This window comes from Lithobates pipiens, unplaced genomic scaffold (genome assembly GCF_037356315.1).
Source record: "Lithobates pipiens isolate NorthernLeopardFrog02 unplaced genomic scaffold, aLitPip1_a1.2 Scaffold_30, whole genome shotgun sequence".
NCBI classification, from domain to species: domain Eukaryota; kingdom Metazoa; phylum Chordata; class Amphibia; order Anura; family Ranidae; genus Lithobates; species Lithobates pipiens.
The window spans coordinates 129,694,110-129,720,688 of record NW_027507791.1 but is presented as its reverse complement, the minus strand read 5'-3'; the positions used below and the strand labels follow the sequence as shown (position 1 = coordinate 129,720,688).

Genomic DNA, 26,579 nt, shown 5'->3' with positions numbered 1-26,579 from the left:
TTTACTATTGCTCTGTTGTTGCTGGTACTAACTGCTATGATACATTTTTGGGATGGCGGTTTGTATGGTTCCCGGACAGTGCACAATGACTCTGGACTCATTTATGCTGCTTTGTATTCTTTTCCTTTTGTTGGTATCCTTATTTCTACATTTTTTTTAATGGGCTGGGGGCGGGGGTGGTCGGCTCTATTGCTCCTATGGGCTTCTAGTATAGCCACAGTCGCCGCCTCAGCGAGTGGTCGTCCTATGTTAGGGTGGATACCGCCTGGGCCGTGTGTGCAGGGGACTGTGCGGGCTGACCGGTGGCGGCTGTTCGGCGGCCCCTGGGCACATGTCAGGGGGTCGGGGATCTATTAGGTTGGGGATAAATGCTCCGGCTATGTTGGGGAGGCTGAGGGCTGGGTGGGGGTGGGAGGGGGGGAATTTGGTTGTAGTTCTGTTCAAGGTTGTGTTTTTGGTGGTACAAGTGGTTATCCCTGTAACCTGGGATTGCTTATATGTCTTTTGTTTTTCTATATTTTTTCTGCAATATCATACAAGGGGAGGGGGGGAGGGCTTGATATGGTGGTCAAATTGTATGCTCTGGTCCATGGCTGTAATTACGTGGGTAAATGTCGGCTGTTAAATTCTTGACGTGGAATGTCCGCGGGATCAGAGACAAACTTAAGCGTACTGCCATTTTTGGTTGCCTGAAGGCATACAGGGCTGACGTCATCGTGCTGACTGAGACGCATGTGACCGGCCAGCTTCGGCTCGCGCTTCGGCGGCCCTGGGTTGGCTGGTCGTATCACGCGACTCATTCTCCCTACTCTCGGGGTGTCTCGATCCTGGTGGCTAAGACGTTGCACTTTGGTCTGATCTCCCTGCGGACAGATCCACTGGGTCGCTATATTTTTATGCACTGTAATATCTATGGCAAACCGTGTCTGATTATTGCCCTATATATACCGCCCCCGTACTCTGCATGCCTGGTCAATGAGGGATTGTTATACATGGCCCAATACCCGGGAACCCCGGCCATTTGGCTCGGGGACTTCAATATGACTCTAAATCCCCGTAGGGATAGGTTACGTAGCGACATGGACCCGACCACTCCGACGGAAACTAGATTGTCCCGCACTCTTGATGAGTTCTCCTTGACTGAGGTGTGGCGGCATAGGAACCCTGAAGCCACTGCATATTCCTGTTTCTCAGCCTCGCATACCACTATGTCTCGGATTGATTATATCCTGGTGTCTGATGTCCTTCTCTCACGGGTGGAGGACGCGGGATACCATGCTAGATCTCTTTCGGACCATGCCCCCTGCTGGGCAACTATATGCCTGGCCCCTCAGGTGGGACCCCGTTCCTGGCGCCTCAACCCCTTTTGGCTGACGGCGTTGGGGGAGGAAGGTGAGGGCCTGGCGGGGGAGTGGCGGTATTTTTTTGAGATTAATAGGGGCACAGCCGCGGTGGGGACGGTGTGGGAGGCGTTCAAGCTGCATGCTCGTGCGGTTCTAATTAGCCGGATAAATAGACTAAAGCGGGCATCCCAGGAGACCTTGCGACAGGCGCTAGCACAGCTAGAATCGACGACTGATGCGTTTGTGTCTATTCCCACCCACGCCAACGCCTCGGCACTTAAACTTCAAACGCGCGTGGTGGAGCAACTACACTTTGAGCGGGCTCGGCGTAAACATTTTTTCTCGAGACAGCGCATTTTCGAACAGGGCGAAAGAGCTGGGAAACTGTTGGCCTACTTGGCCCATCAAGATGCCAGGCCTCCGGTGGTGGTCTCGCTCCTGGACCGCAATGCTGCCCTGACGTCTGACCCACTGGCGGTGGCGGACCTGTTTCGCCGGTACTATGCAGACCTATATACGTCCAGAACGTCGGCCACGGCGCAAGAGACCCAGGCCTTTTTGCAGACTGTCCCATTTGCGCAACTGTCTGCGGCTCAGACCGCTGAGTTGGAACTCCCCTTTACTAAGGAGGAGGTGGAGGCTGCGATTATGTCTCTGGCGGCCTCTAAGGCCCCTGGGCAGGATGGTCTACCGCTGGACTTTTATGTGGCATATATAGAGGTGCTCGCCCCTGAACTTCTTCGACTATACAATTTTTTATTTGAAACCGGATCCCTTCCCGAATCCCTTCGACAGGCGACGATTGTGGTTCTTCCGAAGCCGGGGAAGGACCCCGCCCTTCCTGATTCTTACAGGCCAATTTCCCTGCTCCAGGTTGACACCAAGATCATGGCAAAAATTTTGGCGTCCCGGCTGAACCCGCATATCCTCTCTCTGATTCATCCGGACCAGACCGGGTTTATGCCGGGTAAAAACACGGCCATGAATGTCCGCAGATTACACATGAATCTCCAGGCATGTCATGAGGGGACAGGTGCCCGGGTCGTGGTGGCATTGGATGCGGCCAAGGCATTCGATTCAGTGGAGTGGGAATATTTGTGGGAATGCCTTGGCCGGTTTGGGTTTGGCCCTAACTTTATTCAGTGGGTTAGGGTGCTATACTCCTCCCCGGAGGCCAGGGTGGCGGTGAACGGGCAGATGTCGGAGTCCTTGGTCTTGGGCCGGGGGACTAGGCAGGGCTGCCCACTGTCTCCACTCCTTTATGCTTTGGCGGTGGAGCCGCTCGCGGCCTCTCTCCGCGCTAGTGAGCATGTCCAGGGGCTTCGGTCGGGTCCCATTACCGAGAAGGTAAGCTTGTACGCGGACGACATGCTCCTTTATTTGGCTGATGAGGGGGCGTCGCTGCGGGCTGCCCTGCAGATTATTGCGGACTTTGGGGTTCACTCGGGCCTACGGGTTAATTGGTCAAAATCCCAGATCCTACCCATAGACATGTTTCCCCCCGCCTGCGACGCGGCCTCCCTCCCTCTCCGTCGTGTATCGTCCATCCAATATTTGGGAGTCCAGATTACTAGGGACCCTCTTGATTATTTGAACCATAATATCTTACCGCTAATCCCATACATCAAGGCAAAGACGCAAATATGGGCCAGATTACCTTTGGGGGTAATGGGCAGAATTAACCTTATAAAAATGATTGTCTTACCCAAGGTCCTATATAAAATGTGGCATTCGCCCACTTTTATACCCCTTAAAATCTTCAAAACAATAGACACCATCCTTAACACTTTCGTATGGGGTTCAGGTCGCCATAAACTGGCGTGGAATATACTTAAAAATCCCACGGACTTAGGGGGGGCGGCGCTTCCTGACCTGCGTTCGTATTATATTGCGGCCCAGCTGTCCCATTTCCACCACCTGCACAAGTCGGATGGCCCCCGGTATCATGCGCTGATATGTGGAAAAAAAAAATATATATATATATTTTTTTATTAGTCTTATGTAATATTCAAATTTTCTGAGATACTGAATTTTGAGTTTTTTGCTAGCTGTAAGCTATCATCATCAAAATGAAAGGAAAGAAATGCTTGAAATATATCACTCTGTGTGTAATGAATCTATATAATATGTGTTTTACTTTTTGAATTGAATCACTGAAATAAATTAGCTTTTGTGATGATATTCTAGTGTTTTGAGATGCACTTGTATATATGTATGTCATGACAAGCAAATGTGAAGGCCTTATTGGATCAAACTTTTCTACTTTGATACAATATGAGATACCTTAATATTTAGATCCAACCTTTGTAATTGCATTATTGGGTAACTGGTAAACTGTGTTCATATGGGGTGTTGATGTATGTTTCTATGTTTTTTAATTATGTTGTAATAAAATTATATAAAAAATAAAATAAAATTCCCTCTCATGTGTGCCCACAAAGTCCACCTATTTTTTGTTTCTCAATCCTTTTTTATATATATAATGAATGTTGGTATGGTGGGGGTTCTCCCTTCTAATGTAAAGTAGTGAGTGTACAGCTTGTATAACAGTGTAAATTTGCTGTCCCCTCAAAATAACTCAACAACAGCCATTAATGTCTAAACCGCAGGGGTGTACTCACAAAAGTGAGTACACCCCTTAGTGAAAATGTCCAAATTGGGCCCAAAGTGTCAATATTTTATGTGGCCACCATTATTTTCCTGCATTGCCTTAACCCTTATGGGCATGGAGTTCACCAGAGCTTCACAGATTGCCACTGGAGTCATCTTTCACTCTTCCATGATGACATATTTACATAGTTGGTCAGGTTGAAAAAAGACTCAAGTTCATCTAGTTAAAGCAAAAAAAAAAAATACAATCCCATACATCAAGGAGCTGATGGATGTTAGAGACCTTGCGCTCCTCCACCTTCCGTTTGAGGATGCCCCACAGATGCCCAATGGGGTTTAGGTCTGGAGACATGCTTCGCCAGTCCATCACCTTTACCCTCCGCTTCTGTTCTATTAAACCTCTGTATGGTCTTGGCCACCATGCTGCAGCTCAGTTTCAGGGTCTTGGCAATCTTCTTATAGCCTATGCCATCTTTATGTAGAGCAACAATTCATTTTTTCAGATCCTCAGAGAGTTCTATACCATGAGGTGCCATGTTGAACCTCCAGTGACCAGTATGAGAGAGCGATAACATCAAATTTAACACACCTGCTCCCCATTCACACCTGAGACCTTGTAACATTAACGAGTCACATGACACCGGGGAGGGAAAATGGCTAATTGGTCCCAATTTGGACATTTTGACTTAGGGGTGTACTCACCTTTATTGCCAGCAGTTTAGACATTAATAGCTGTGTGTTGAGTTATAGCGATATAAATATAGAAGCAATAATGAAGACTTCTATGTGTGTTGCAGGAAATGCCGGTTACCTTTTACATCAGCCGATAGACTTAGCTATGCAAATAGGAGAGGAGACACAACACCGGAGACTGGAGCAGAGTGCGGAAAGACGAATTGCTCGGAAGTTACAGTGTATTGGAGATCAGTTCCATAGACTTCACTTGCAAAGGGTACATTTTTTCCTTTTTATGATTGTTTTACTAGCCATATGCATCTCTGTTTCAACATTTTTTACATTTTCTTAGATGTTTAATGTTCTACTATTTTAAAGTTGAGCTAAATCCATTGTTTAACCGTTTCCAAAAAGAAAGCTTGAATTAGAAATGTTCAGCAAATATCCTACATTTTTAATCAAGCATACCAATGTTGTTTTCTACAGTGTTTTTATTTACATTCTATCTACTTGGGCATGTGCAGTGTATGCTAAAGTCAAGGCATGACTCTGGTGATAACTGTGCCAGTGTGCTTATGTTAATTCCCCACCAATTTTAGAAGTGCTCAGATGGCGGGTGGAAAAGATGGGCTACATGTACAGCACCATGGAAAGTGCAGAACTGCATAGAGGCTATGATGGCACCATCCTTGGCAGGTAAGAGGCTAGGAGGATTTTGCTTCTCTTTAAGAGGGTCCTATCCAATTGGCCAACAAACGAAGAAGCAAATAGAATGTTCAAAACATTCGCTAAGGAAGACTGTATTGGTTGGGATGGTAGGTGTAAGTTCTGCTTGAGAAAGGTTGGATGAGGAATAGGTTGTTTTGGTCAGGTGAATTTTGAGGGATTATTTAGACGATTGAGGTGACTATTATCAGTGGATACAAGAAAATTCAGTAGAATGTAGATTGAGAAAGGGCTGTAAGACATACAACTGATTTTAAGTGTTTAAAGCCCAACTGCAGCCAAATCGTTTTTTGTTGTGGTTTTAGGTAGAATAGAGAAAGTGAAGATCCTCTGCTGGGTTTTTAATGGTGTTTTTGTATCTGTCAAGAAGTTTTCTCCTCACTACCGATAACTATCACCTGAGCAGGAAGTGAGGGCACATTTCCCCAACAAGGACTAACAAGGGATTACTAGAGCATAAATATATTTTTTGGAGATTCAATAAAGAGGGGCAGTGAATGAATACAGGTAGACTCATAGAATACTGTATGAGTTTAGCAGCAGAGTTGATACCAGATTTGAGAAATTTAGGCAGTAGTAAAGTCCACGTTTTAACCTGAACCTACATGTAAGCCAATATTAAGTTAATATCTTCTAAACATGTACCGTTTGGGAAATAGTCAAATGTGTAGCAGTCTGTGATTTCACTGGCGCATGCGCACTGCACTCTGAATGAAGGGCACACTCAAGTGTGCCATGTATTGAGAGTGGTGTGGGGCCGAGATAGCGACTCCAGTGAGCATCAGCGGGAGTGATGTCATTGTGGCTCAGCCATTCAAATGGCCGGAGCCTGTGAACCCATAATGAAGACCGAGGGTGAAGTTGGAATCCCTGTCAGCAGTGACAATGCGCTTTATCCGGCCCTTTGTCCTCCCACTGACACCAATGATGGGGCAATAATTTCTGTACTGACACCAATGGGGCATAATTCCTCCCGCCGATTCCAATGATGGGACTATTCCTCTCACTGACACCAGTGATAGGGCACTATTTCTCCCACTGATACCAACAATGGAGTCTATTCTTACCACTGATACCAAAGATGGGGGGAACTAGTCCTACCACTGACACCAATGATGGGGCACTATTCCTCCCACTGACACCAATAATGGAAAACAATTTCTTCTCCTGCTACCAATGAAGGGCACTATTCCTCCCACTGAAACACAAACAATGGGCCACTATTCCTGCCACTGACACCAATGATGGGGCACTATTCCTCCCACTGACACCAATAATGGGGGGACTATTCCTCCCCTCTGACATCAATGATGGGGCACTATTCCTTCCACTGAAACCAATGATGGGGCACTATTCCTCCCCTCTGACATCAATGATAGGGCACTATTCCTTCCACTGACACCAATTATGGAGCACTATTCCTTCCTCTAATACCAATGATGGGGCACTTATAATTCTCCCAATACCAAAGATAGGACATTTTTTACTCCCACTGATGCCAGGACGTATCCTACTCCAACTGACCCTGGTCCAGCCCCCCTAAAGTCTGAGGGACAGTAAACTGGCCCTTTGTTTAGAAATTTTGGAGACCCCTGAGCTACAGTCACCAATGTAAGAAATTATTAGATCTTCAGATAGTCAGAACTATTCTTTCTTAGACATTTGTCAGATGGCCCCCTCCTAAAGGGCATAGGACAATGTGTTCGCCTTGCCTTATTGCTCCTTATTTGTATGATGTTTCTGTGTACTCTGGAGAACCAGCATTCAAAGCAAACTCTACAATCTACTTGTGTATACTCTATAGGAATAAGGCGCTTGAGAGGGACAGAGTTTAATGTGTGTGAATAACCTTTAGTACTGGCAGTGGGACAGTGTTTCACATATTACTTTAGGCTCTTTTTAAATGTAAGAACAGATTGGCTAAAAATGTGAATAAAGCAAAGTTGCAATAAACCAACAACTTTGTGAAATATGTTGACTATAATACAGTGTAAACTATTTCCGGTAACAAGTGTAACGCTGACCCCCCCTAAATATTTCATATACTGTACAGTGTTGGGATTCCGACGTTTTCCTTACCCCGGCATAGTAGAGTATACAGCGAATGACATGTTTTTATATAGTAGTTAAATTGCAAATATGAAGTTCTAGCTTCACACACGTTTTTTCCGTCGGCTGCAGAATGGTACTTTTCTTTAGTCTACTCAAAAACCCGGCAGCTGCAGAACAGGTTTTACAGAAATCTGACTCTTTTCTGTCATTACGCAATGTTTTATCCCTGTCACTTTTTGTTAGGAAAGAAAAGGGCTGGGGAGGGGGAGAGGGAGGGGGTTATGAAGAATGGAGCGCGTCCAATGTATTAACAATAAAAAAACACACAGGGAAGGTAAAATGAAATGCACTCCTTGTTCTGTATATTCTGGCTGAGGTTAAACCTTGCACTCTCTGAGTAAATGTAACTGGAGGGCATGTTGATATAGCTAGCTGTATGGCTCTGTTACCAACTGACAAGGAAAGCCATGACCTTGCTTTATAAATGAACATTAAACTCCTATATTTACTTTACTCATATAACCTGTGATTTACTGGAGATTCCAGAAATAAATGTTCACAAATACCCTCACGTTACTTGTAGATTGGCCATACACGTAGCAGTTTTCAGGAAACAACCAGGTGTTGATTGCAAAGTTAACAAAAAATTGCAGAATTAAGTTTTTATTCTGCATCAGAAATGCATGGACAGTGTTTAACGAGGATTCCAATGCTACTAGTTCATATCAGTGAAGTGCATTCCAGTGCAGTCAACAAAGGTAGGATATGTTGCATTATTTTCCCTCTAGGACACATTTGAAACATTGCAAAAAAATAAAAACTCTGTAACACACATGCAGAAACGCATCCAAAATGCAGAAATTGTGGTGTAAACCAGCCTTTACTATCAGTTTTGATTTTTTCAAAGTTACATAGTGTGGTTTAACCGCTTCAGCCCCGAGAAAATTTGACTCGCTTCCTGATCAGAGCACTTTTTGCAATTCGGCACTGTGTCGCTTTAACTGACAATTGCGCAGTTGTGCGACATTGTACCCAAACAAAATTGATGTCCTTTTTTTCCCACAAATAGAGCTTTCTTTTGGTGGTATTTGATCACCTCTGCATTTTTTATATTTTGCACTATAAACAAAAACAAGTGACAATTTTGAAAAAAACACATTATTTTTTACTTTTTGCTATAATAAATATTCTAGAATAGACGTGCATAAAACTGTGTGGAAAGAGACTGACTGCCCACATCCCTAATACATTAGACACAAAACCAATTTTTCCTCGATTGGGACTTTAGTTTAGACAGTAGTCTCAAAAATTATTAGCAAAAAGAAGTTAAAAAATTATTTTTATTACATAGTACAAAACAATATACATATGCGAATGCACAATGATTAATAGAGAGTACAACAAATTCCAGTGTTTCTAGAGCAGCATAATGGGGATGAAGGCACCCACGTTGTAGATCACAGAACAATGCTGAAACCAACAGAGGTCCGACGCGTTTCAAGGTTGTTCAAAAGTATTAAACCTTTTCCTCAGGGGCTCATGATGCATTACATTCCCATCTATGGACATTACAAAAAAGAAAAAGATCATAGGTAGCAATAAATAAACAATATACTAATATAGGTACAATTTGTGATAAAGAAACAAATTAGATTATAACATATAATCTACCCAGATATTGTTGTGCTTTGCTATTCATAGGGCATCCAAATTGCTAAAACCTGGTGAAGAGATGTCTGCCGAAACAGGACCCAGACCGCGACCCACCGATGGCGGCCGGAGGTGCACAGTAAAAACAGCCAAAACGAACTGTACTCAAGGGCCACTATTCCCACCCTGCAGATAATTGTGGTATGGCCAGGCGGTTCTATGGTCAAGAAGAAAAAATCTAAATACAGCCCATCAGAGACATAAACCCTGATTGGAAAAATTACCAATCCAGACTTGTCAGCCATGTGACTACATAAATGGTTATACCCGAATGCTATACCTATCAAAATTCCTCACACAAAGGTGCTGGATTCAGCCATCCATCCCAAAAGTGGAGATAATGGTCTCCAGAGGTGTCCACAAAACTAGCAAATACAGAGAGAGAGGAAGGAACACAAGGGAAAACGTAAAAAGACATATATTAGAAAATAGAGTCCAGAAAAAATCCCCATCATAGTACAACATTGGTATATGATTTAATATTGCAGGGATTTCCCACTATATCCATGTCCCTGTATAGGGTCAGTGCAGGGGAAAGCATAAAAAACATATATTGGAAAATAGAGTCCTGAAAAAATCTCCATCATAGTACAACAATGGTAAATGATTATAATATTGCAGGGATTTCCCACTATATCCATGTCCTTATATAGGGTCAGTGTATATGGACCATATAATCAATCCCCCCGATAGTTCCAAAGCAACTAGAACAAGAAGAGAGTGGACTGTATACCTGTATATTGAGAGCTGAAGCCACGCTGTCTGTCTGATGCACACACCAGCATGAGACTGGACAAGCGTGTATTCCCTTTAGGCCCAGCGGCTGATTGTTAGATCAGTAACAACTGGGAGAAGGGAGGGATGGACAGAGTGAGAGGGTGAGGGGACACTCCCCGCGAGCCATTGGCGCACAGGCCTGCCCCCAACTGCATCCCCACCATGAGACGCCTGATGATAATAATGGCGTCATAGTGCCCGCCCTCAGGAGGGGGCATGGTTAAGGGAGAGAGGTGGCCGGCGTCCAGCCCGGAAATCTCCAGCCCGGATGATCATCCTCCTGAGGGCGGGCGCTATGATGCCATTATTATCATCAGGCGAATTTTTTTCAGGACTCTATTTTCCAATATATGTTTTTTATGCTTTCCCCTGCACTGACCCTATACAGGGACATGGCTATAGTGGGAAATCCCTGCAATATTAAATCATATACCAATGTTGTACTATGATGGGGATTTTTTCTGGACTCTATTTTCTAATTTTTTTTTTTTTTTTTTTTTTTTTAACAGTTAGAATTTATTAAAGAAATAGCCAGTTACAATACAACATAACAAAGCATAATGATCGCAGATGCAACTGCCTGAGTGAACAATAGGGTAGCAACAGCGTTACAGATTCGTACTTTTAGACATCTTGGTTGCGTATAGACAGATTAACAAAGATCCCATTAAGCTAGTGGGCCCCTCCAAAAGTGGAAAAACCTCTTAATAGAAGGATAGGTACATTGCCATTCCTAGTGCATCATTAGGACCTAAACATGTACACTAATGTATTGTAAAAGCCTGTCCCAACATATCTGCATTGTAACTTTATGCCAATCAGGTTACACCCCACTACTTATAATCCAAGAGCCAAATATGGCAAAAGAAGATAGAAAAGAGGTGACAGCCTATCTCAAGGCTGGCACCTTGGAAAAAGAAAAAGAAAAATCTATTTTCTAATATATGTCTTTTTACATTTTCCCTTGTGTTCCTTCCTCTCTCTGTATTTGCTCGTTTTGTGGACATCTCTGGAGACCATTATCTCCACTTTTGGGATGGATGGCTGAATCCAGCACCTTTGTTTGAGGAATTTTGATAGGTATGGCATTCGGGTATAACCATTTATGTAGTCACGTGGCTGACAAGTCTGGATTGGTAATTTTTCCAATCAGGGTTCGGCAGACATCTCTCCACCAGGTTTTAGCAATTTGGATGCCCTTTGAATAGCAACGCACAACAATATCTGGGTAGATTATATGTTATAATCTAATTTGTTTCTTTATCACAAATTGTACCTATATTAGTATATTGTTTATTTATTGCTACCTATGGTCTTTTTCTTTTTTGTAATGTCCATAGATGGGAATGTAATGCATCATGAGCCCCTGAGGAAAAGGTTTAATACTTTTGAACAACCTTGAAACGTGTCGGGCCTCTGTTGGTTTCAGCATTGTTCTGTGATCGACAACGTGGGTGCCTTCATCCCCATTACGCTGCTCTAGAAACGCTGGAATTTGTTGTACTCTCTATTAATCATTGTGCATCCGCATATGTATATTGTTTTGTACTATGTAATAAAAATTATTTTTTAACTTCTTTTTGCTAATAATTTTTAAGACTACTGTCTAAACTAAAGTCCCAATCGAGGAAAAAATTGGTTTTGTGTCTAATAAATATTCTAGGGCTGTTACTGATTACAATTTTTGTGTTCGATTAATCGATTTTTTTTAAAATCGATTAATCGACTAATTTCGATTAATTATAATGCACATACAGATCCAACTACTTTTAGCTGATCTCCTTGAATTGCAACGCTGCATTAGTCAGTGGTAAATGTGGTATACACTATATACAATCACCCGACACTAGTTAGATTCTACAATCCATGACTTAACTTCACAGTTCACACAAATACGCTTTAAATTCAAACTGTAGCACTGACGTCAGTAATGAATTTTTTTCCACAGTAGCGTGACAATCCCTCCACCTCCGGTAATTACTCTCACCTTATGGCATGGACCCCTGTGCAAACAGATGGTCATGCAAGTGGGTATCAAAAGGGTTAACACGGACCATAAGCTTCTCTCACGTCTCCTTAGATCTCAGCAAGGACACCAGGTCATGGGTAGAAAGAAAAGATCTAAGTGCTCACCGCTTAAAGTGGAAGTAAACCCATCGATTTAAACAGTTAAAAAAAAAAGGCATGCCAGGAATGCTAACTGCACATTGGCTGTGCTCTCAGCCAAATTATCAAACCATCCAATGGCTGGTGTCATAACGAATCACATGTGCAGCACCATAGCAGTTGAAGATTAAACTGAGACAAAGATGGCAGCTTCCTTGGCTGAAAACGATAGGGGAGTTTACTTCCACTTTAAGTATAAGATTACATTTTTCTGTTCAAACACAAACTACTCACATAAAGATGATAAAAACACAGCATGTAAAGCCGATAATCGTGTTAGTTCCGTAGGGCAGCAGCAGATGATGTAATGCGTAGCTCCTCCCCCGTATGCGTTACGTTCAATCAGAACTTCAACGTCACCGGACTCCTCCCCCCTTCCCTTCGTTGGCAGACGGAGGCACTTGGGAAAGGGAGGAGGAGTCCAGTGACGTTGATGTCCGATGGAACTCCCTGAAGAAGCCGGCGGAGAGTTGAGTACCGATCAAAAGAATTTTGATCGATCAAAAAAAATTAATCGATTAATCAAGGAATTAATCTTTAATTTCCACAGCCCTAAAATATTCCCCAAAAAATATATAAAAAACAACCTTTTTCCGCAGTTTAGGCTGATATGTATTCTTCTACATATTTTTGGTTAAAAAAACCCCGCAATAAGCGTATATTGATTGGTTTGCATAAAAGTTATAGCGTCTGCAAAATAGGGGATAGATTTATAGCATTTTTATTATTATTATTTTTTTATGGCGGCAATCTTTTTATTTTTATTGTGACTACGACATCATGGCGGACACATCAGACAATTTTGACACATTTTTGGGACCATTGGCATTAATACAGCGATCAGTGCGATTAAAAATGCATTGATTACTGTAAAAATGTCACTGGCAGAGAAGGGGTTAAAATTAGGGGGCAGTGAACAGGTTAAGTGTGTCCTAGCTGGTGTTCTAACTCTGTATGAACAGACGATCTGTCAGTTCTCCCCTCAGAGAACCGGAAACAGTGTGTTTACACACACAGTTCCGGGTTCTCCGTCTTTCAGCGGCAATCGAGGGAGCCCGGCGGTGATTGAGACTGCTGGGCACTCGCATTGGCTCAGGGGGGCCCGCTAATGGCATGTGCGCCCGCTAATGGCCAAAGGGTGAATCGATGGTACATAACATTGTTTCGTCCATCTGTGTCATTCTGCACAGTACAACTGCGGCGGCTGGTTGGCATGTGGTTACAAAAGACACAAATCCATCCAGTTCTACCAATAGAAGGGGAAAAAAATGATACAATCCTATACTCAAGGTTGATCCAGAGAAAGGCAAAAAATCCCAGCAAAGCATGATTCAATTTGCTCCAGCAGGGGGAAAAAATTTACTTTCTGATCCCCCCAAGCTAGCTATCTATACCACTTCAGCCCTGGAAGGATTTACCCCCTTCCTAACCAACCCCTTTTTTGAGATACGGCACTGCGTCGGCACAAACTGACAATTGCGCGGTTGTGCGACGTTGTACCCAAACAAAATTGACGTCCTTTTTTTCCCACAAATAGAGCTTTCTTTTGGTGGTATTTGATCACCTCTGCTTTTTTGAGAAAAAGCTATATTTTTTACTTTTTGCTATAATAAATAGCCCTCAAAAATATATAAAAAAACGAATTTGTTCCTCAGTTTAGGCCAATATGTATTCTACATATTTTTGATTAAAAAAAATTGCAATAAGCATGTATTGATTGGTTTGCACAAAAGTTATCACATCTGCAAAATAGGGGATAGATTTATGGCATTTTTATTATTATTATTTTTTTATTAGTAATGACAATTTTTATCATGACTGCGGCGGACAGATCGGACACTTTTGATACTATTTTGGGACCATTGACTATTATATACATTGACTTAAAAAAAAAAAAAGACACTTACCTGTCCGGAGATCCAGCACTGTCCTTACCTTGGCCAGTTCTTCACCGGTGTGCGGGTCCCCTGCGTCTCCATGTTTACTATGGGAAGCCGGATATGACTTCTTATGGCTACACAGCCTGGATCCACAGTGTCTGGGAACCTGTGATGTGTCCCCGGAAGTTGTGGGCAGCGGAATTAACTTCTACTGGGAACGCCATTGTTCCACTCTGTTTATGTTTTTGAATGTACATAAATAAACCAGATTTTTTTTGTCCTAGTCCCAACCTACTTCTGATGAGAGAGAATGAGAGGCAGCTTTTTTAGATTGAAACCCAAATTCAGGAGCTAGGGGTTCAAGAACAAAGAAAAATATTTACCTTATTCAGTGCTTATTAAGGGTCCCTCTAACAATGCAACCAGTTTCCCGCAGTCACCTCTCTAAGCCACTTACACCCATGGCTGCATGCTCACCTCCACCACAAACAATGCCAGGTTATAGTAGCCTTGCATTGTACATGATGATGTTAAGGAGCAGCCCACCAGCCATAGTTGGCAGAGCAGGGTATAAGGTAAGTAATGATGCCTCTATTCCCTAGATATAATGTGCAATTTAATCTGTGGGGGGGGGGGGGGCAAGATCTTTCTGATTTCTGGAGTTGGGCTTAAAGAGGACCAGACTACTCTAAATTTTATATTTCAGGTTTGGGTGGACTTATCACTCACTCAGACTGGGTTCACACTTTTGCGAATTGGATGCCGGCATCCAATTCGCATGACAGGAGAGTGTGACCGGCTCTCAATGGACCCGATTCACACATCTCTGGGGTGGCCATGGAGCGCACAACAGAAAGGTCCTGTGCGTCTTTGGCTCTGTTTCAGGTCCAAATTTTTGCCTGAAACTGAGAACAGGGATGCACTGGACCCCCTGCTGCGTGCCGCTCCATACAACAGTGTGAACCCAGCCTAACTCCCCATATCCCTTGGTGACTTCCATAATAAGATCCCCCAGGCTGAATTGCTAAATCTTCTGTCTCCTTCATCACGGAATCCCATTTAATATTTCTGTAGCAATTTTATGACGTGCAATTCAAAAAGAAAAAACTCCAATAGGGTGATGAAGAAAGGTGCTGTAAATTGCTCAGCAGGCATGTGAACCTTACAACACAAATTACGGACTTTGCCTTTGGTTGTGTACCCAGAAATGAAAAAAATGTCATAATCAAGACACATCTAGACAAAACTGAGTGAACTTCCTCTTTCAATATGTTTCTTCCCGTTTTAAAATTTAAGAGGAACCTTGTGTGTGCTGAAAAATAAACAGATTTCTTTAAATTCTGCCTTTTGGGCAGAACAAGCAAAGCAGCGTGATATATTTTATGTAATGGAGTAATATGGGGGGAGGGCAGAGCACCGATGAATGTGCACCAGTTGGCTCCGTCCTTCTCATGTGATGTATACAGGACTTTGTAGAACAGTTGCTGCTTTCATACAAGATTTTGTTTTAATCTGGTCCAAGTTATAAAGCAAAAAGAAATTTAAAGTGGATGTAAAGTTAATTTATTTCCTAAAATAAAAGATACTGATAAATAATACTGATACTGATAAATAAACTACTGGTATCACCTATGCAAAACCACCCTGAGAAATGATGTGCAGCTCTCACTGGAAGGTGTGCATGTAGACTGGAAGTGGCTTAAGGAGGCCGGATAATATCAGCAGTACTGGGATACTAAAAGTCTATAAGAATGGTGAAAACAGTAAATTAGAGGAAAATCTATGATGATTGTTTATAATACACAGTGCTTTAGCAAAGTTAATGATGTCCAATTAGGTGTATAGGGGAGCATATCAGAAATGGGACTGGACCTGCTTTGACAATGTGGCTGGACCTATTAAAGTGACCTATTATAGCACATCTTTAGGCACAATTACCTTCACAGATTTCACAAACATTGTTTCTCAGAAGGCCCTTGCTGTCATGCAAGCATACTTCTGTCTTCTAAAAATCACTTAGTTTAAATGCCAGAGGAAGTACAATGGGAGCTGTACTTCCTTGCTGCTTTGGATGTAAGTGCAGCAGGTCTCAAAGACCCCAGTGCTATGGTTGCCCCTCTGCCACCACCCCTGCTTACCATTCAAGATCACACAGCCCAATCAATCAAGTTTTGGAGGAGAGGGGGCAGAGACATGACCATAGAACTAGGTTCTATGAGACCTGCAGCACCTACATCCAAATTAATCAGAACGCACAGCGCACACTGTGTTTTTATTTCTGAAGGATCTGATGTCAGTTGCACAGGATCATTCTTTGGGGTCATGCTGTTGCTTTCACAGATCCCATCTGCATCCCTCCTATCGGCTAGTAGATTTAGTGCCTTGAAATCTGGTCATCCTGGCCAGCAGTTTATTATTTATGCCTGACACAGTATTCCTGAGTCTGAAAAATCCCAAGGTCTTCTCAGCTAAAAAGCGATAAGACATTTGAGATTTCATTATTTCTATGCTTACTCACTTGTTTTACGAGGCACTGATGACATGTGCCAACCTTCAGTGTATCCGGGAAAGCACTTCACAGCACTTCACTTTTTCCACATTTTGTTATGTTTCAGCCTAAGGCCTCATGCACACGAGACGCAGTTAAACGCGCGTTCAGATGCAGTTGGACAGTTTTTTCAACTGCACCTGAACTCATTCAATGTTATCCTATGTGTCCATGCACACAGTCTCGTTTTTTTGCGTTTATATGCAGTTGCGTTTAATCACGTTTTTCCAGAAGCAAAAAAATGCGTTCAGAGACAAAAATTTCTGCGTTTCAGACGCAAAACGGGGCTAAACGCGGCTAAACGCGGCTGAACGCGGCAACCGCGTTTAGCCGCGTTTGCGTTTATATGCGTTTTTAAAGGTGACCTTTTTTTTTACATTAAAAATCTCAAAAATGATTGCAAATGATGAAAAACCATTAGAAAAATATTTTAAACAATTGCAATTGCAAGTGGACAATCCACAACTTGTGGCAAGTGACGTGGCAAGTGGACAATCCACAACTTGTGGCAAGTGACATGGCAGGTGGCAAGTGATGTGGCAAGTGGACAATCCACAACTTGTGGCAAGTGACGTGGCAGGTGAAGTGGCAAGTGACGTGGAAAGTGGACAATAGACAACTTGTGGCAGGTGACGTGGCAAGTGACCTGGCAGGTGACGCGGCAAGTGACTTGGCAGGTGACGTGGCAAGTGGAAAATCAACAACTTGTGGCAGGTGACTGGCATGTGACGTGGCAAGTGGACAATCCATAACTTGTGGCAGGTGACGTGGCAAGTGACGTGGCAAGTGGACAATCCATAACTTGTGGCAGGTGACGTGGCAAGTGACGTGGCAAGTGGACAATCCACTTGTGGCAGGTGACGTGGCAGGGGACGTGGCAAGGGACGTGGCAAGTGGACGATCCACAACTTGTGGCAGGTGATGTGGCTGGTGACGTGGCAAGTGGACAATCCACATCTTGTGTCAGGTGACGTGGCAGGTGACGTGGAAAGTGGTGTGGCAAGTGGACAATCCACAACTTGTGGCAGGTGATGTGGCTGGTGACGTGGTAAGTGGACAATCCACAACTTGTGGCAGATGGCATGGCAGGTGACGTGGAAAGTGGACAATCCACATCTTGTGGCAAGTGACGTGGCAAGTGGACAATCCACAACTTGTGGCAGGTGATGTGGCAAGTGATGTGGCAGGTGATGTGACAAGTGGACAATCCACATCTTGTGGCTAGTGACGTGGCAGCTGACGTGGCAAGTGACGTGGCAGGTGACGTGGCAAGTGACATGGCAAGTGGACAATCCACATCTCGTGGCAAGTGACGTGGCAGGTGATGTGGCAAGTGGACAATCCACAACTTGTGGCAGGTGACGTGGCAGGTGATGTGGCAAGTGACGTGGCAGCTGACGTGGCAAGTGGACAATCCAAAACTTGTGGCAGGTGATGTGGCAAGTGACGTGGCAGGTGACGTGGCAAGTGATGTGGCAAGTGGACAATCCACAGCTTGTGGCAAGTGACGTGGCAAGTGGACAATCCACAACTTGTGGCAGGTGATGTGGCAGGTGACGTGGCAAGTGAACAATCCACAACTTGTGGCAGGTGACGTGGCAAGTGACGTGACAGGTGAAGTGGCAAGTGACGCGGCAAGTAGACAATCCACAACTTGTGGCAGGTGATGTGGCAAGTGACGTGGCAGGTGATGTGGCAAGTCACGTGGCAAGTGGACAATCCACAACTTGTGGCAGGTGATGTGGCTGGTGACGTGTCAAGTGGACAATCCACAGCTTGTGGCAGGTGGCATGGCAGATGACGTGGAAAGTGGACAATCCACATCTCGTGGCAAGTGACGTGGCAGCTGACGTGGCAAGTGACATGGCAAGTGGACAATCCAAAACTTGTGGCAGGTGACGTGGCAGGTGACGTGGCAAGTGACGTGGCAGGTGACGTGGCAAGTGATGTGGCAAGTGGACAATCCACAGCTTGTGGCAAGTGACGTGGCAAGTGGACAATCCACAACTTGTGGCAGGTGACGTGGCAGGTGACGTGGCAAGTGAACAATCCACAACTTGTGGCAGGTGATGTGGCAAGTGACGTGGCAGGTGATGTGGCAAGTGACGCGGCAAGTAGACAATCCACAACTTGTGGCAGGTGATGTGGCTGGTGACGTGGCAAGTGGACAATCCACAGCTTGTGGCAGGTGGCATGGCAGATGACGTGGAAAGTGGACAATCCACATCTCGTGGCAAGTGACGTGGCAGGTGATGTGGCAAGTGACGTGGCAAGTGGACAATCCACAATTTGTGGCAGGTGACGTGGCAGGTGATGTGGCAAGTGGACAATCCCCAACTTGTGGCAAGTGACGTGGCAAGTGGACAATCCACAACTTGTGGCAGGTGCCGTGGCAAGTGACACGGCAAATGCAAGTGTACAACTGCTCTCTATGCTGCTGCTGCTCACTCTGATCAAAATAGCAGAAATAGTTAAAAAAAATGCTTTGAGAGCTTGGGGAGGGTCTACATGATGTTATCTTTATAAACGCGTCTAAACGCAAACGCGTCTAAACGCGTCTAAACGCGACATGCAAACGCGGCAAAACGCGCGTTTCTAAACGCGCGTTTCAGCTTTTTTTTGACAGAGGTTTCATCTGCGTCTCGTGTGCATGAGGCCTTATTCCAAAATGGATTAAATTCATTCTTTTCCTCAAAATTCTACAAACATTACCCCATAATGACAACATGACAGAAGTTGTTTGAAATCTTTGCAAATGTATTAAAAATAAAAAAACATGAGTATTCACAGCCTTTTCTCGATACTTTGTTGACGCACCTTTAGCACCAATTGCAGCCTCAAGTCTTTTTAAGTATGATACTACAAGCTTGGCACACCTATTTTTGGCAGTTTCTCCCATTCTTCTTTGCAGGACCTCTCAAGCTTCATCAGGCCTGATTGATGGAGTGCTGCAGAGGTGGCTGTTGTTCTGGAAGATCTCCTCTGTCCACAGAGAGAGCTGTCAGAGTGACTATCTGGTTCTTGGTCACCTCCCTAAGGCCTTTTCACCCTGATCGCTCAGTTTAGCTGGGCGGCCCTCTTTAGGAAGAGTCCTGGTGGTTCCAAACTTCCATTTACAGATGATGGAGGCCACTGTGCTCATTGATACCTTCAATGCTGCAGAAAATTTTCTGCACCCTACCCCAGATCTGTGCCTCGATACGATCCTGTCTCGTAGGTCCACAGACAATTCATTTTGGAATTCAAAAAAGCAAGACTTAATAAGACTTTGCAGGAAGGTTTGGATTCCCTATGTAAAAATAGGGATCTAGTGATAAGGCTAGCTGATGGGGGGTGGGGGGATTGTTGTTCTAGATCGACAGGACTATATGACCGAAATGTATAGGATTCTAAATGATAGTGATACTTATACACTGCTTCATTCGGATCCCAAGAGTAAATATCTGAAGGAATTAGAGGTGATTTTGGCTAGGAGTTGCCGGGTGGGTATCCTTAATAAAAAGGAGGGTCCATATCTAGTGCCTAGAGCTCCGTACACCCCTACCATTTATTACTTGCCGAAAGTCCACAAGAATTCTGTCTGCCCCTCGGGACGTCCTATTGTTAGTGGCATAGATTCACTGACGTCCCGGGGTGGGCAGATACATAGATTTCTATCTGCAGCTTCTTGTTCAAAAGATGCCTTCATACATTAAGGACTCTAGGCATGTTATTAAATTACTCTCCGATGTCCAGGTTAAACTGGAGATGTGGTTAGTCACTGCAGATGTGACTTCTTTATATACTATAATCCCACATGGCTTGGGCCTGGAGGCTGTAATGAGCTTTCTAGATAGGGATTCTAGACTCTCACAGAATCAATTGTTGTTTTTGATGGATGTATTGGAGTATGCTGTCTCCCATAATTATTTTTGGTTCGACAATAATTTTTATAGACAGGATATGGGAGTTGCTATGGGGTCTAAATATGCCCCCAGTTTGGCAAACCTTTTTATGGCCAAGTGGGAGGAGAATGTCATCTAATGTCATCTGCCCATGATACACCTCAGGTGGTTTTGTGGGCTAAGTACATAGATGACATCCTCCTCCTATGGGATGGCGAACATCTTGCCTTACAGGATTTTATGTCTTCCCTTAATGTGAACCAGAGAGGCATATTGTTGAACTATGAGACGAGTCAAAATGAAATTAATATTTTAGACCTTAAATTTCTGTTAGTGGACATAGGGTGATCACGTCCACTTTCGTTAAAGAAACTGATAGAAATTCATTAATACCTGTGGACAGCTGTCATCATCGTCCTTGGTTGGAATCAGTTCCAAAGAGTCGATATCTGCGACTCAAATGGAATTGTTCCAACTAGACTGATTTTCTAGCAAAGGCGGAGGTTTTAACTGGTAGGTTTCTTGAAAAGGGATATCCAAGAGAATCCCTGTGCAAGACTTTAGATACCATCAAAAATGTTAATAGGAACGAATTACTCATCGAGAGAAGACCATGTGTCAATGAGGCCCTTACTTTTGGAGTCCCTTTCGTGACTACCTACTCTGCAGCACCACAGTGTTAAGCAATTAGTTTATAAACATTGGCATGTTGTCAAGAGTGATGAGGTGCTCAATGGGGTGTTGCCGGAGAAACCTTGGGTTGTTTTTAAAGGGCACCCTCTTTGAGGAATCGAATAGTCCCAAATGTTTTGAACCAACCAACTATAAACCCAGTTTTTTTAATTAAATGACTTTAAATGGTTTTACCAATGTAGATGTTGTAGGGTCTGTTCGTTGAGTGCATGTTCCCACAGAGGGACTACAACCTTTACCTCTACTAACACACAGGAAGTACACACGATAAAGCCGTTTATCACCTGTGCTGCAGAGGGGGTTGTATATATGTTGCAGTGCTCTTGTGGCCTGCAATATGTGGTCTGAAACCAAACGGCCCCTTCAAGTTCGCCTCAATGAACATATCACTAATATCAAGATTGGGTTTAAGAACCACTCAGTGTTGAAGCACTATTTACTTGCACAACCAAAACCATGTTTTTAGGTATTGATAGGCTTAACCCTCATTGGAGGGGGAGTTCATCAGTTAGAGAGATATCCAAGTTAGAGATGACTTGGATCCATAGATTAAAAATGTATGCACCTTATGGGTTAAATATCGATACTGATGTAAACGCTTTTATCGATAAAATTTGTTATTAATGGGCCTATGGGTAAATTTTCTCCTGAAAGGATTTATATGTAAACTTGTTCTGAGACACCAGTACAGGGCTTAGATAAAGGGCCTTTTCTTTTTCTTTTCTATCTATATTTTTATATTTAGAATATTAAAAAAAATTTTTTATAATATTTACATAATGGTCTATAGTATAATAAGGTCTATATAAAAATAAAATTTCTGTAGAGATATTAGTTGATTCCATCAATGGTTAATGGGGACCATTATGTGACTAGATGGTCGTGTAATTAATTATAATTATTATACTAATTATTTTATTAGATTAACACATATTTAATATTTTAACACATTATTGATAACTTCATTTATTCATTATATTTTGTCCTATTATCACACTATTTTTTACTTTTATCACTCACATGGTTCATCGAATATTTATTCTAATTATTTATTTCACATCACTTATTATATATATCAATTTATATACTGTTTATATTTTAATTTAATTTATTTCAATTATTTCACATTATTTATTATCTTCATTACATTTAATGTTTACAAGTATCACTATTTCGTGCCAATTTACATTTTAATTATACTTAATGGATTCATTCTATAGTCCCTCATATTAATTGTTGAGGGGAATTATTGTTGTAGCTATGTAAGTTAATGGTCTCTATTACATTGGCCCGAAATCGATTGACCATATTAAATCTATTGTTCGATCTGTTTTGGGTTTATATTTAGTTAGGTTCCACATCTTTTAATGTTTTTTATATGTGAGCCATCTTGTACTTTTACGTTTTCATGGCTTCTAATGTTTGCATTAGTCCAAGCGGGGCATTGTGGATGAATGTGTCCCAGCTCTGACTATTAAGGGATAACTGCCCATATCGAATATGGCGCCCCTTGTCCTGTGTACTCGCGACTGAGAACAAGGCTTGGTTCAGTATTCAAGGTGGTGAGTCACTACGCTGCCAATTCCCCATTGACAATGTCTGGTGATGACGAAATGCTTCTGGAGGAAGGCACGTAGTGGCGTCACCACGCAATTGGACTAGGACGATGGGCTCCGTTTGTTCCAACCGGCATTTTTTATGCAATGTTATTTCCTTCCTAAATGTAAGTGCAATATCTTGTGAATTCTAGACTGTATTACGCTATGGCCAGTTTTCTTTTCTCCCGGGCATCCATTTGAGTGCAAGTAGATATCCCAGCGAGATAGAGGGATCGATCATCCAGCTTAATTTATTTGGTTTATCGTTTCCACTTTGACCACCTGCAAGCTAAAGGCCTAGGCTGGGCTAAAGCCAATTTGCCCTTTATGCTTGCAATCCCGTAAGCAGAATCTACAGCTACGGTGGTTGGGCATTTTCCTTGTTTGTGTGTGCACACTGCGGTGACATCAAGTTTTCCAGTGAATTTGAATTCATTTCCTTGTTTTATTTTAATTTTTGTGGACTCATTCATTGAGACTTTATTTAGCGCAGTTTTTTAAGTTTTAATTCCTTGGACTTCATGGCTTGGTTTGTGCTCTGACATGCACTGTTAACTGTGGGACTAGAGCTGCACGATTCTGGGAAAAATGAGAATCACAATTTTTTTGCTTAGAATAAAGATCACAATTCTCACAGTGTAACATTTTCTTTCGCATTATCCAAAAATTGGCCTAACTTTACTGTTCGTTTTTTTTTAAATTCATTAAAGTGTATTTTTTTACAAAAAAATTGCATTTGAAAAACCATTGTGCAAATACAGTATGACAGTAAAAATTGCAACAACCACCATTTTATTCTCTAGGGTCTCTGCTAAAAAAAAGTATATATATAATGTTTAGGGTTTCTAAGTAATTTTCTAGCAAAAAAATAACAATTTTAACTTGCAACCAACAAATGTCAGAAAAAGGTTTAGTCTTTAAGTGGTTAAACTTCCCTCATTTACAGACTGAAGTTCATTCCTTTGATCTAAAGAACAAAACGTTACAATGTTTATAGTTAGCTCAGCGGCTAGGGAATGCTGTGAAACTTGGCAGACTGCCTGTTTTTTTTTTTGACAGCTGTCGCTTGAGCAGAGAACTCTGCATAGAATCGGGTAATGCTTTGTTAAGATTACGAGGGGGAAAGAATTGCGATCTTGATTCTGAATGATTAATCATGCAGCTCTATGTGGGACCTTATATAGACATGTGTGTACCTTTCCAAATCATGTCCAATTAACTGAATTTACTTCCGGTGGACTCCAGTTGTAGAAACATCTCAAGGATGATCAGTGGAAACAGGATTCGCCTGAGCTCAATTTTGAGCAAAGGCTGTGAATACTTTTTTTTTTTTTATTATTCAATTTTTAATAAATTTCGAAAGATTTTAAACAAACGTCATTTCACTTTGTCATTATGGCATATTGTTTGTAGAACTTTGAGGAAAATAATGGATTTAATCCATTTTAGAATAAGGCTGTAACATAAAATGTGGGAAAAGTGAAGCGTTGTGAATACTTTCTGGATGCACTGTATAGGATACACACTGGGATGGCAACATCACCAGTGCCCTCAGAGGTTATCTTCCCTGTAAAACACAGGATCTCATAGGATTGTGCAAAATTCTGCAAGATCTTTTAGGAAATAACTTTTTTTTTATACTTCAGATCAGATGACCGCTCACATGTTCAATGAAGCAGATGCAGATCTATGCATGAATTAATGAAATCTTAAATTCATTCATAGATGTGTTTTTTGCCCCCTAACAAACCACCCAATAATCAAACTGCACATGCACAAGATCTGGCTGAGGACATCATCAGTAGAACAACAGAGGAAACCAAGTAGAACATGTCAGCAACCAGTGACGTGGTTTGTTAAAAATGGCAGCCTGGTAGCTCAGGACAGTTGTGACAGAGCAGTATTGGGGCAAGGTAGGTAGGTAGGTAGGTATGGGCACATGTAGTCAAACTTCTTTTTCAGATTAGTTTTGAATAGCGTTGGCAGTCTAGTACAGGGGAGGGGGGTCTATATTAAAATTATAGATTATTGCACTTAGGAGCACTAACAAATATGTAATAATATTACATTTAAAAATATATATAATTGTTTACAGGCTACTAAAAAATAATGTTCAGCAGTTTCTGGCTGGGGTGGTCAAAGAGGTGGGAAAGGTTAAAATGTTCATGAAGCGCCAAGATCTTATACCGTGACAAAGATCAATTGCTGAAAAATACTGGTAAACTACTGAGTAACTGGCTGTAGAATTAAAATGTTAGCTCACCTTTTACAGGAAAAATGTAAAAGTGAACTAGCAGAAGACATCCATCACCCCTTCCCAATACCTTCTGTACTTATCTCTGGGGTTGCCAAGCTCTCTAGCACAACACCAAGTAAGTAGAGCGGGTATCAGGGAGGTGGGGATGTTGTCCGCTGTTATTTTGCCTTTACAATTTTTCTGTAAAGGTGAACTAACCCTTTAAAGCTAAACGTTAATTCCCTGCACTGCTACTGTTCCCCTGGCAGCTTCAATCCAAAGCACTGATCCCTAGTATTGTACCCTGTTTGTGATTTAGATGCACTTTTTGTAAGGAAGAATTACACTATTTTACCAGTTGACACAGGGAGAGATCGCTGGGGGGCCCTATTAATTGTAGTTAGGCCCCTGTCATAGTCTGGGTTCAGGCTCAGAGTCCAGTGGCTGTAGCAGTAGAGAGGTTCACGAGTAGTCAGCGGTAAATAGATTAGCAGATCCCCTAACTGCAGATGGAGCAGGTTCATCTGAGGCACAGGGTGTAAGTCAGCCTTTTTCAACCAGGGTGCCCAGGCACTGGGGTGTCTTAAGGTTTCTTAAGGTGGTGCCTTGGCAAAATGCCCAAATATTGCCAAAAAATTGAATATAAGCCAGCGGGTGGATCAAGCCTACCTTTTAGTTACACAATGCACAAATTTTCATTGTACACCATTACAACCTTCCAGTCACCGGCACTATATCAACAAATTATCATTTGTTGATAAGGAGGATGTTGGGCACCTGCACAACATCCTTTTTTGCCCCTTCCCTGCCACTCTCCATCCGCACTGGGGTCTGATTAGCTGAGTGAGGGAGAGAACTGAGGGAGAAAAGAAACACTGGAATTCTAGTCAGTACCAGTGAGCAAAGGTGTATTTGCTTTGGAAAAATAAATCAACTCTAATGCTACATGTCTGGATGTTGCTGAGTTATATAAAACTGTAAGTTTATGTTTTTACATTTTAGAATGGGGTACCTTGAGTATGTGCATAATTTTAAAGTGTGCCTTGACTGAAAAAAAGTTGAGAAACACTGGTGTAAATTCACCAGGGCTCCTGATGTTGGAGAAGGGTTTTGCTCTGTGTTTAGTACAAGGTCACGATCCTCAGGATCACCCTACCAGAAGGTGAGAAAGTTGGGTTAAGTAGCAAATGTAGCAGGTAGGGAAGTGCAGTCTATAAACAAGCCAAAGGTCGGTTACAAAAAGTAGTTGGATGAGATCAGACATCAGCGTAGTCAATAAACAAGCCAAGGGTGAATAACGAGTGGTAGCGAAGACAAGGGCAGCAGCAGGTATGCAAGGAGCAAGGTATCAACTGGAGAGAGCACAATAATCTGGCCAACAAGAAATATAGAGACACGTCTTAAATCAGGAAGTTCATGGAAGGAGCAAAGGATTCAAACTTCACTAGAGACAAGATGCAAAGCAAGGTTGTCCACAGAATCAAGCAGGGAGCTGTCCAGCATCCCCGGTGGCACAACGAGAAGAGCCACAGTCAGACACTGCAGAGGTTGTAGTTTCAGACTTGCGTCCTGACAGCCCCTGCGTCATACCTATTTCAGTTTACTTAAAACAATCATAGGCAAAGCAGGTATTACATATTAGAAAATTGTCCCCCAATCTAGTTGATAATGTTTATACTGG

At 42.6% G+C, this 26,579-nt stretch overlaps 1 protein-coding gene across 3 annotated transcripts in view; it reads left to right on the top strand.

The window, feature by feature from the left end:
* BMF (Bcl2 modifying factor) overlaps positions 1-26,579 on the top strand; it is a 116,175-nt gene that overhangs the window by 67,437 nt on the left and 22,159 nt on the right. For all 3 annotated transcript variants that reach the window (XM_077464857.1, XM_077464859.1, XM_077464858.1), the window contains one exon: positions 4,751-4,905. In XM_077464857.1, the coding sequence (XP_077320983.1) occupies positions 4,751-4,905 (155 nt within the window). The remainder of the gene's footprint in view (positions 1-4,750; positions 4,906-26,579) is intronic.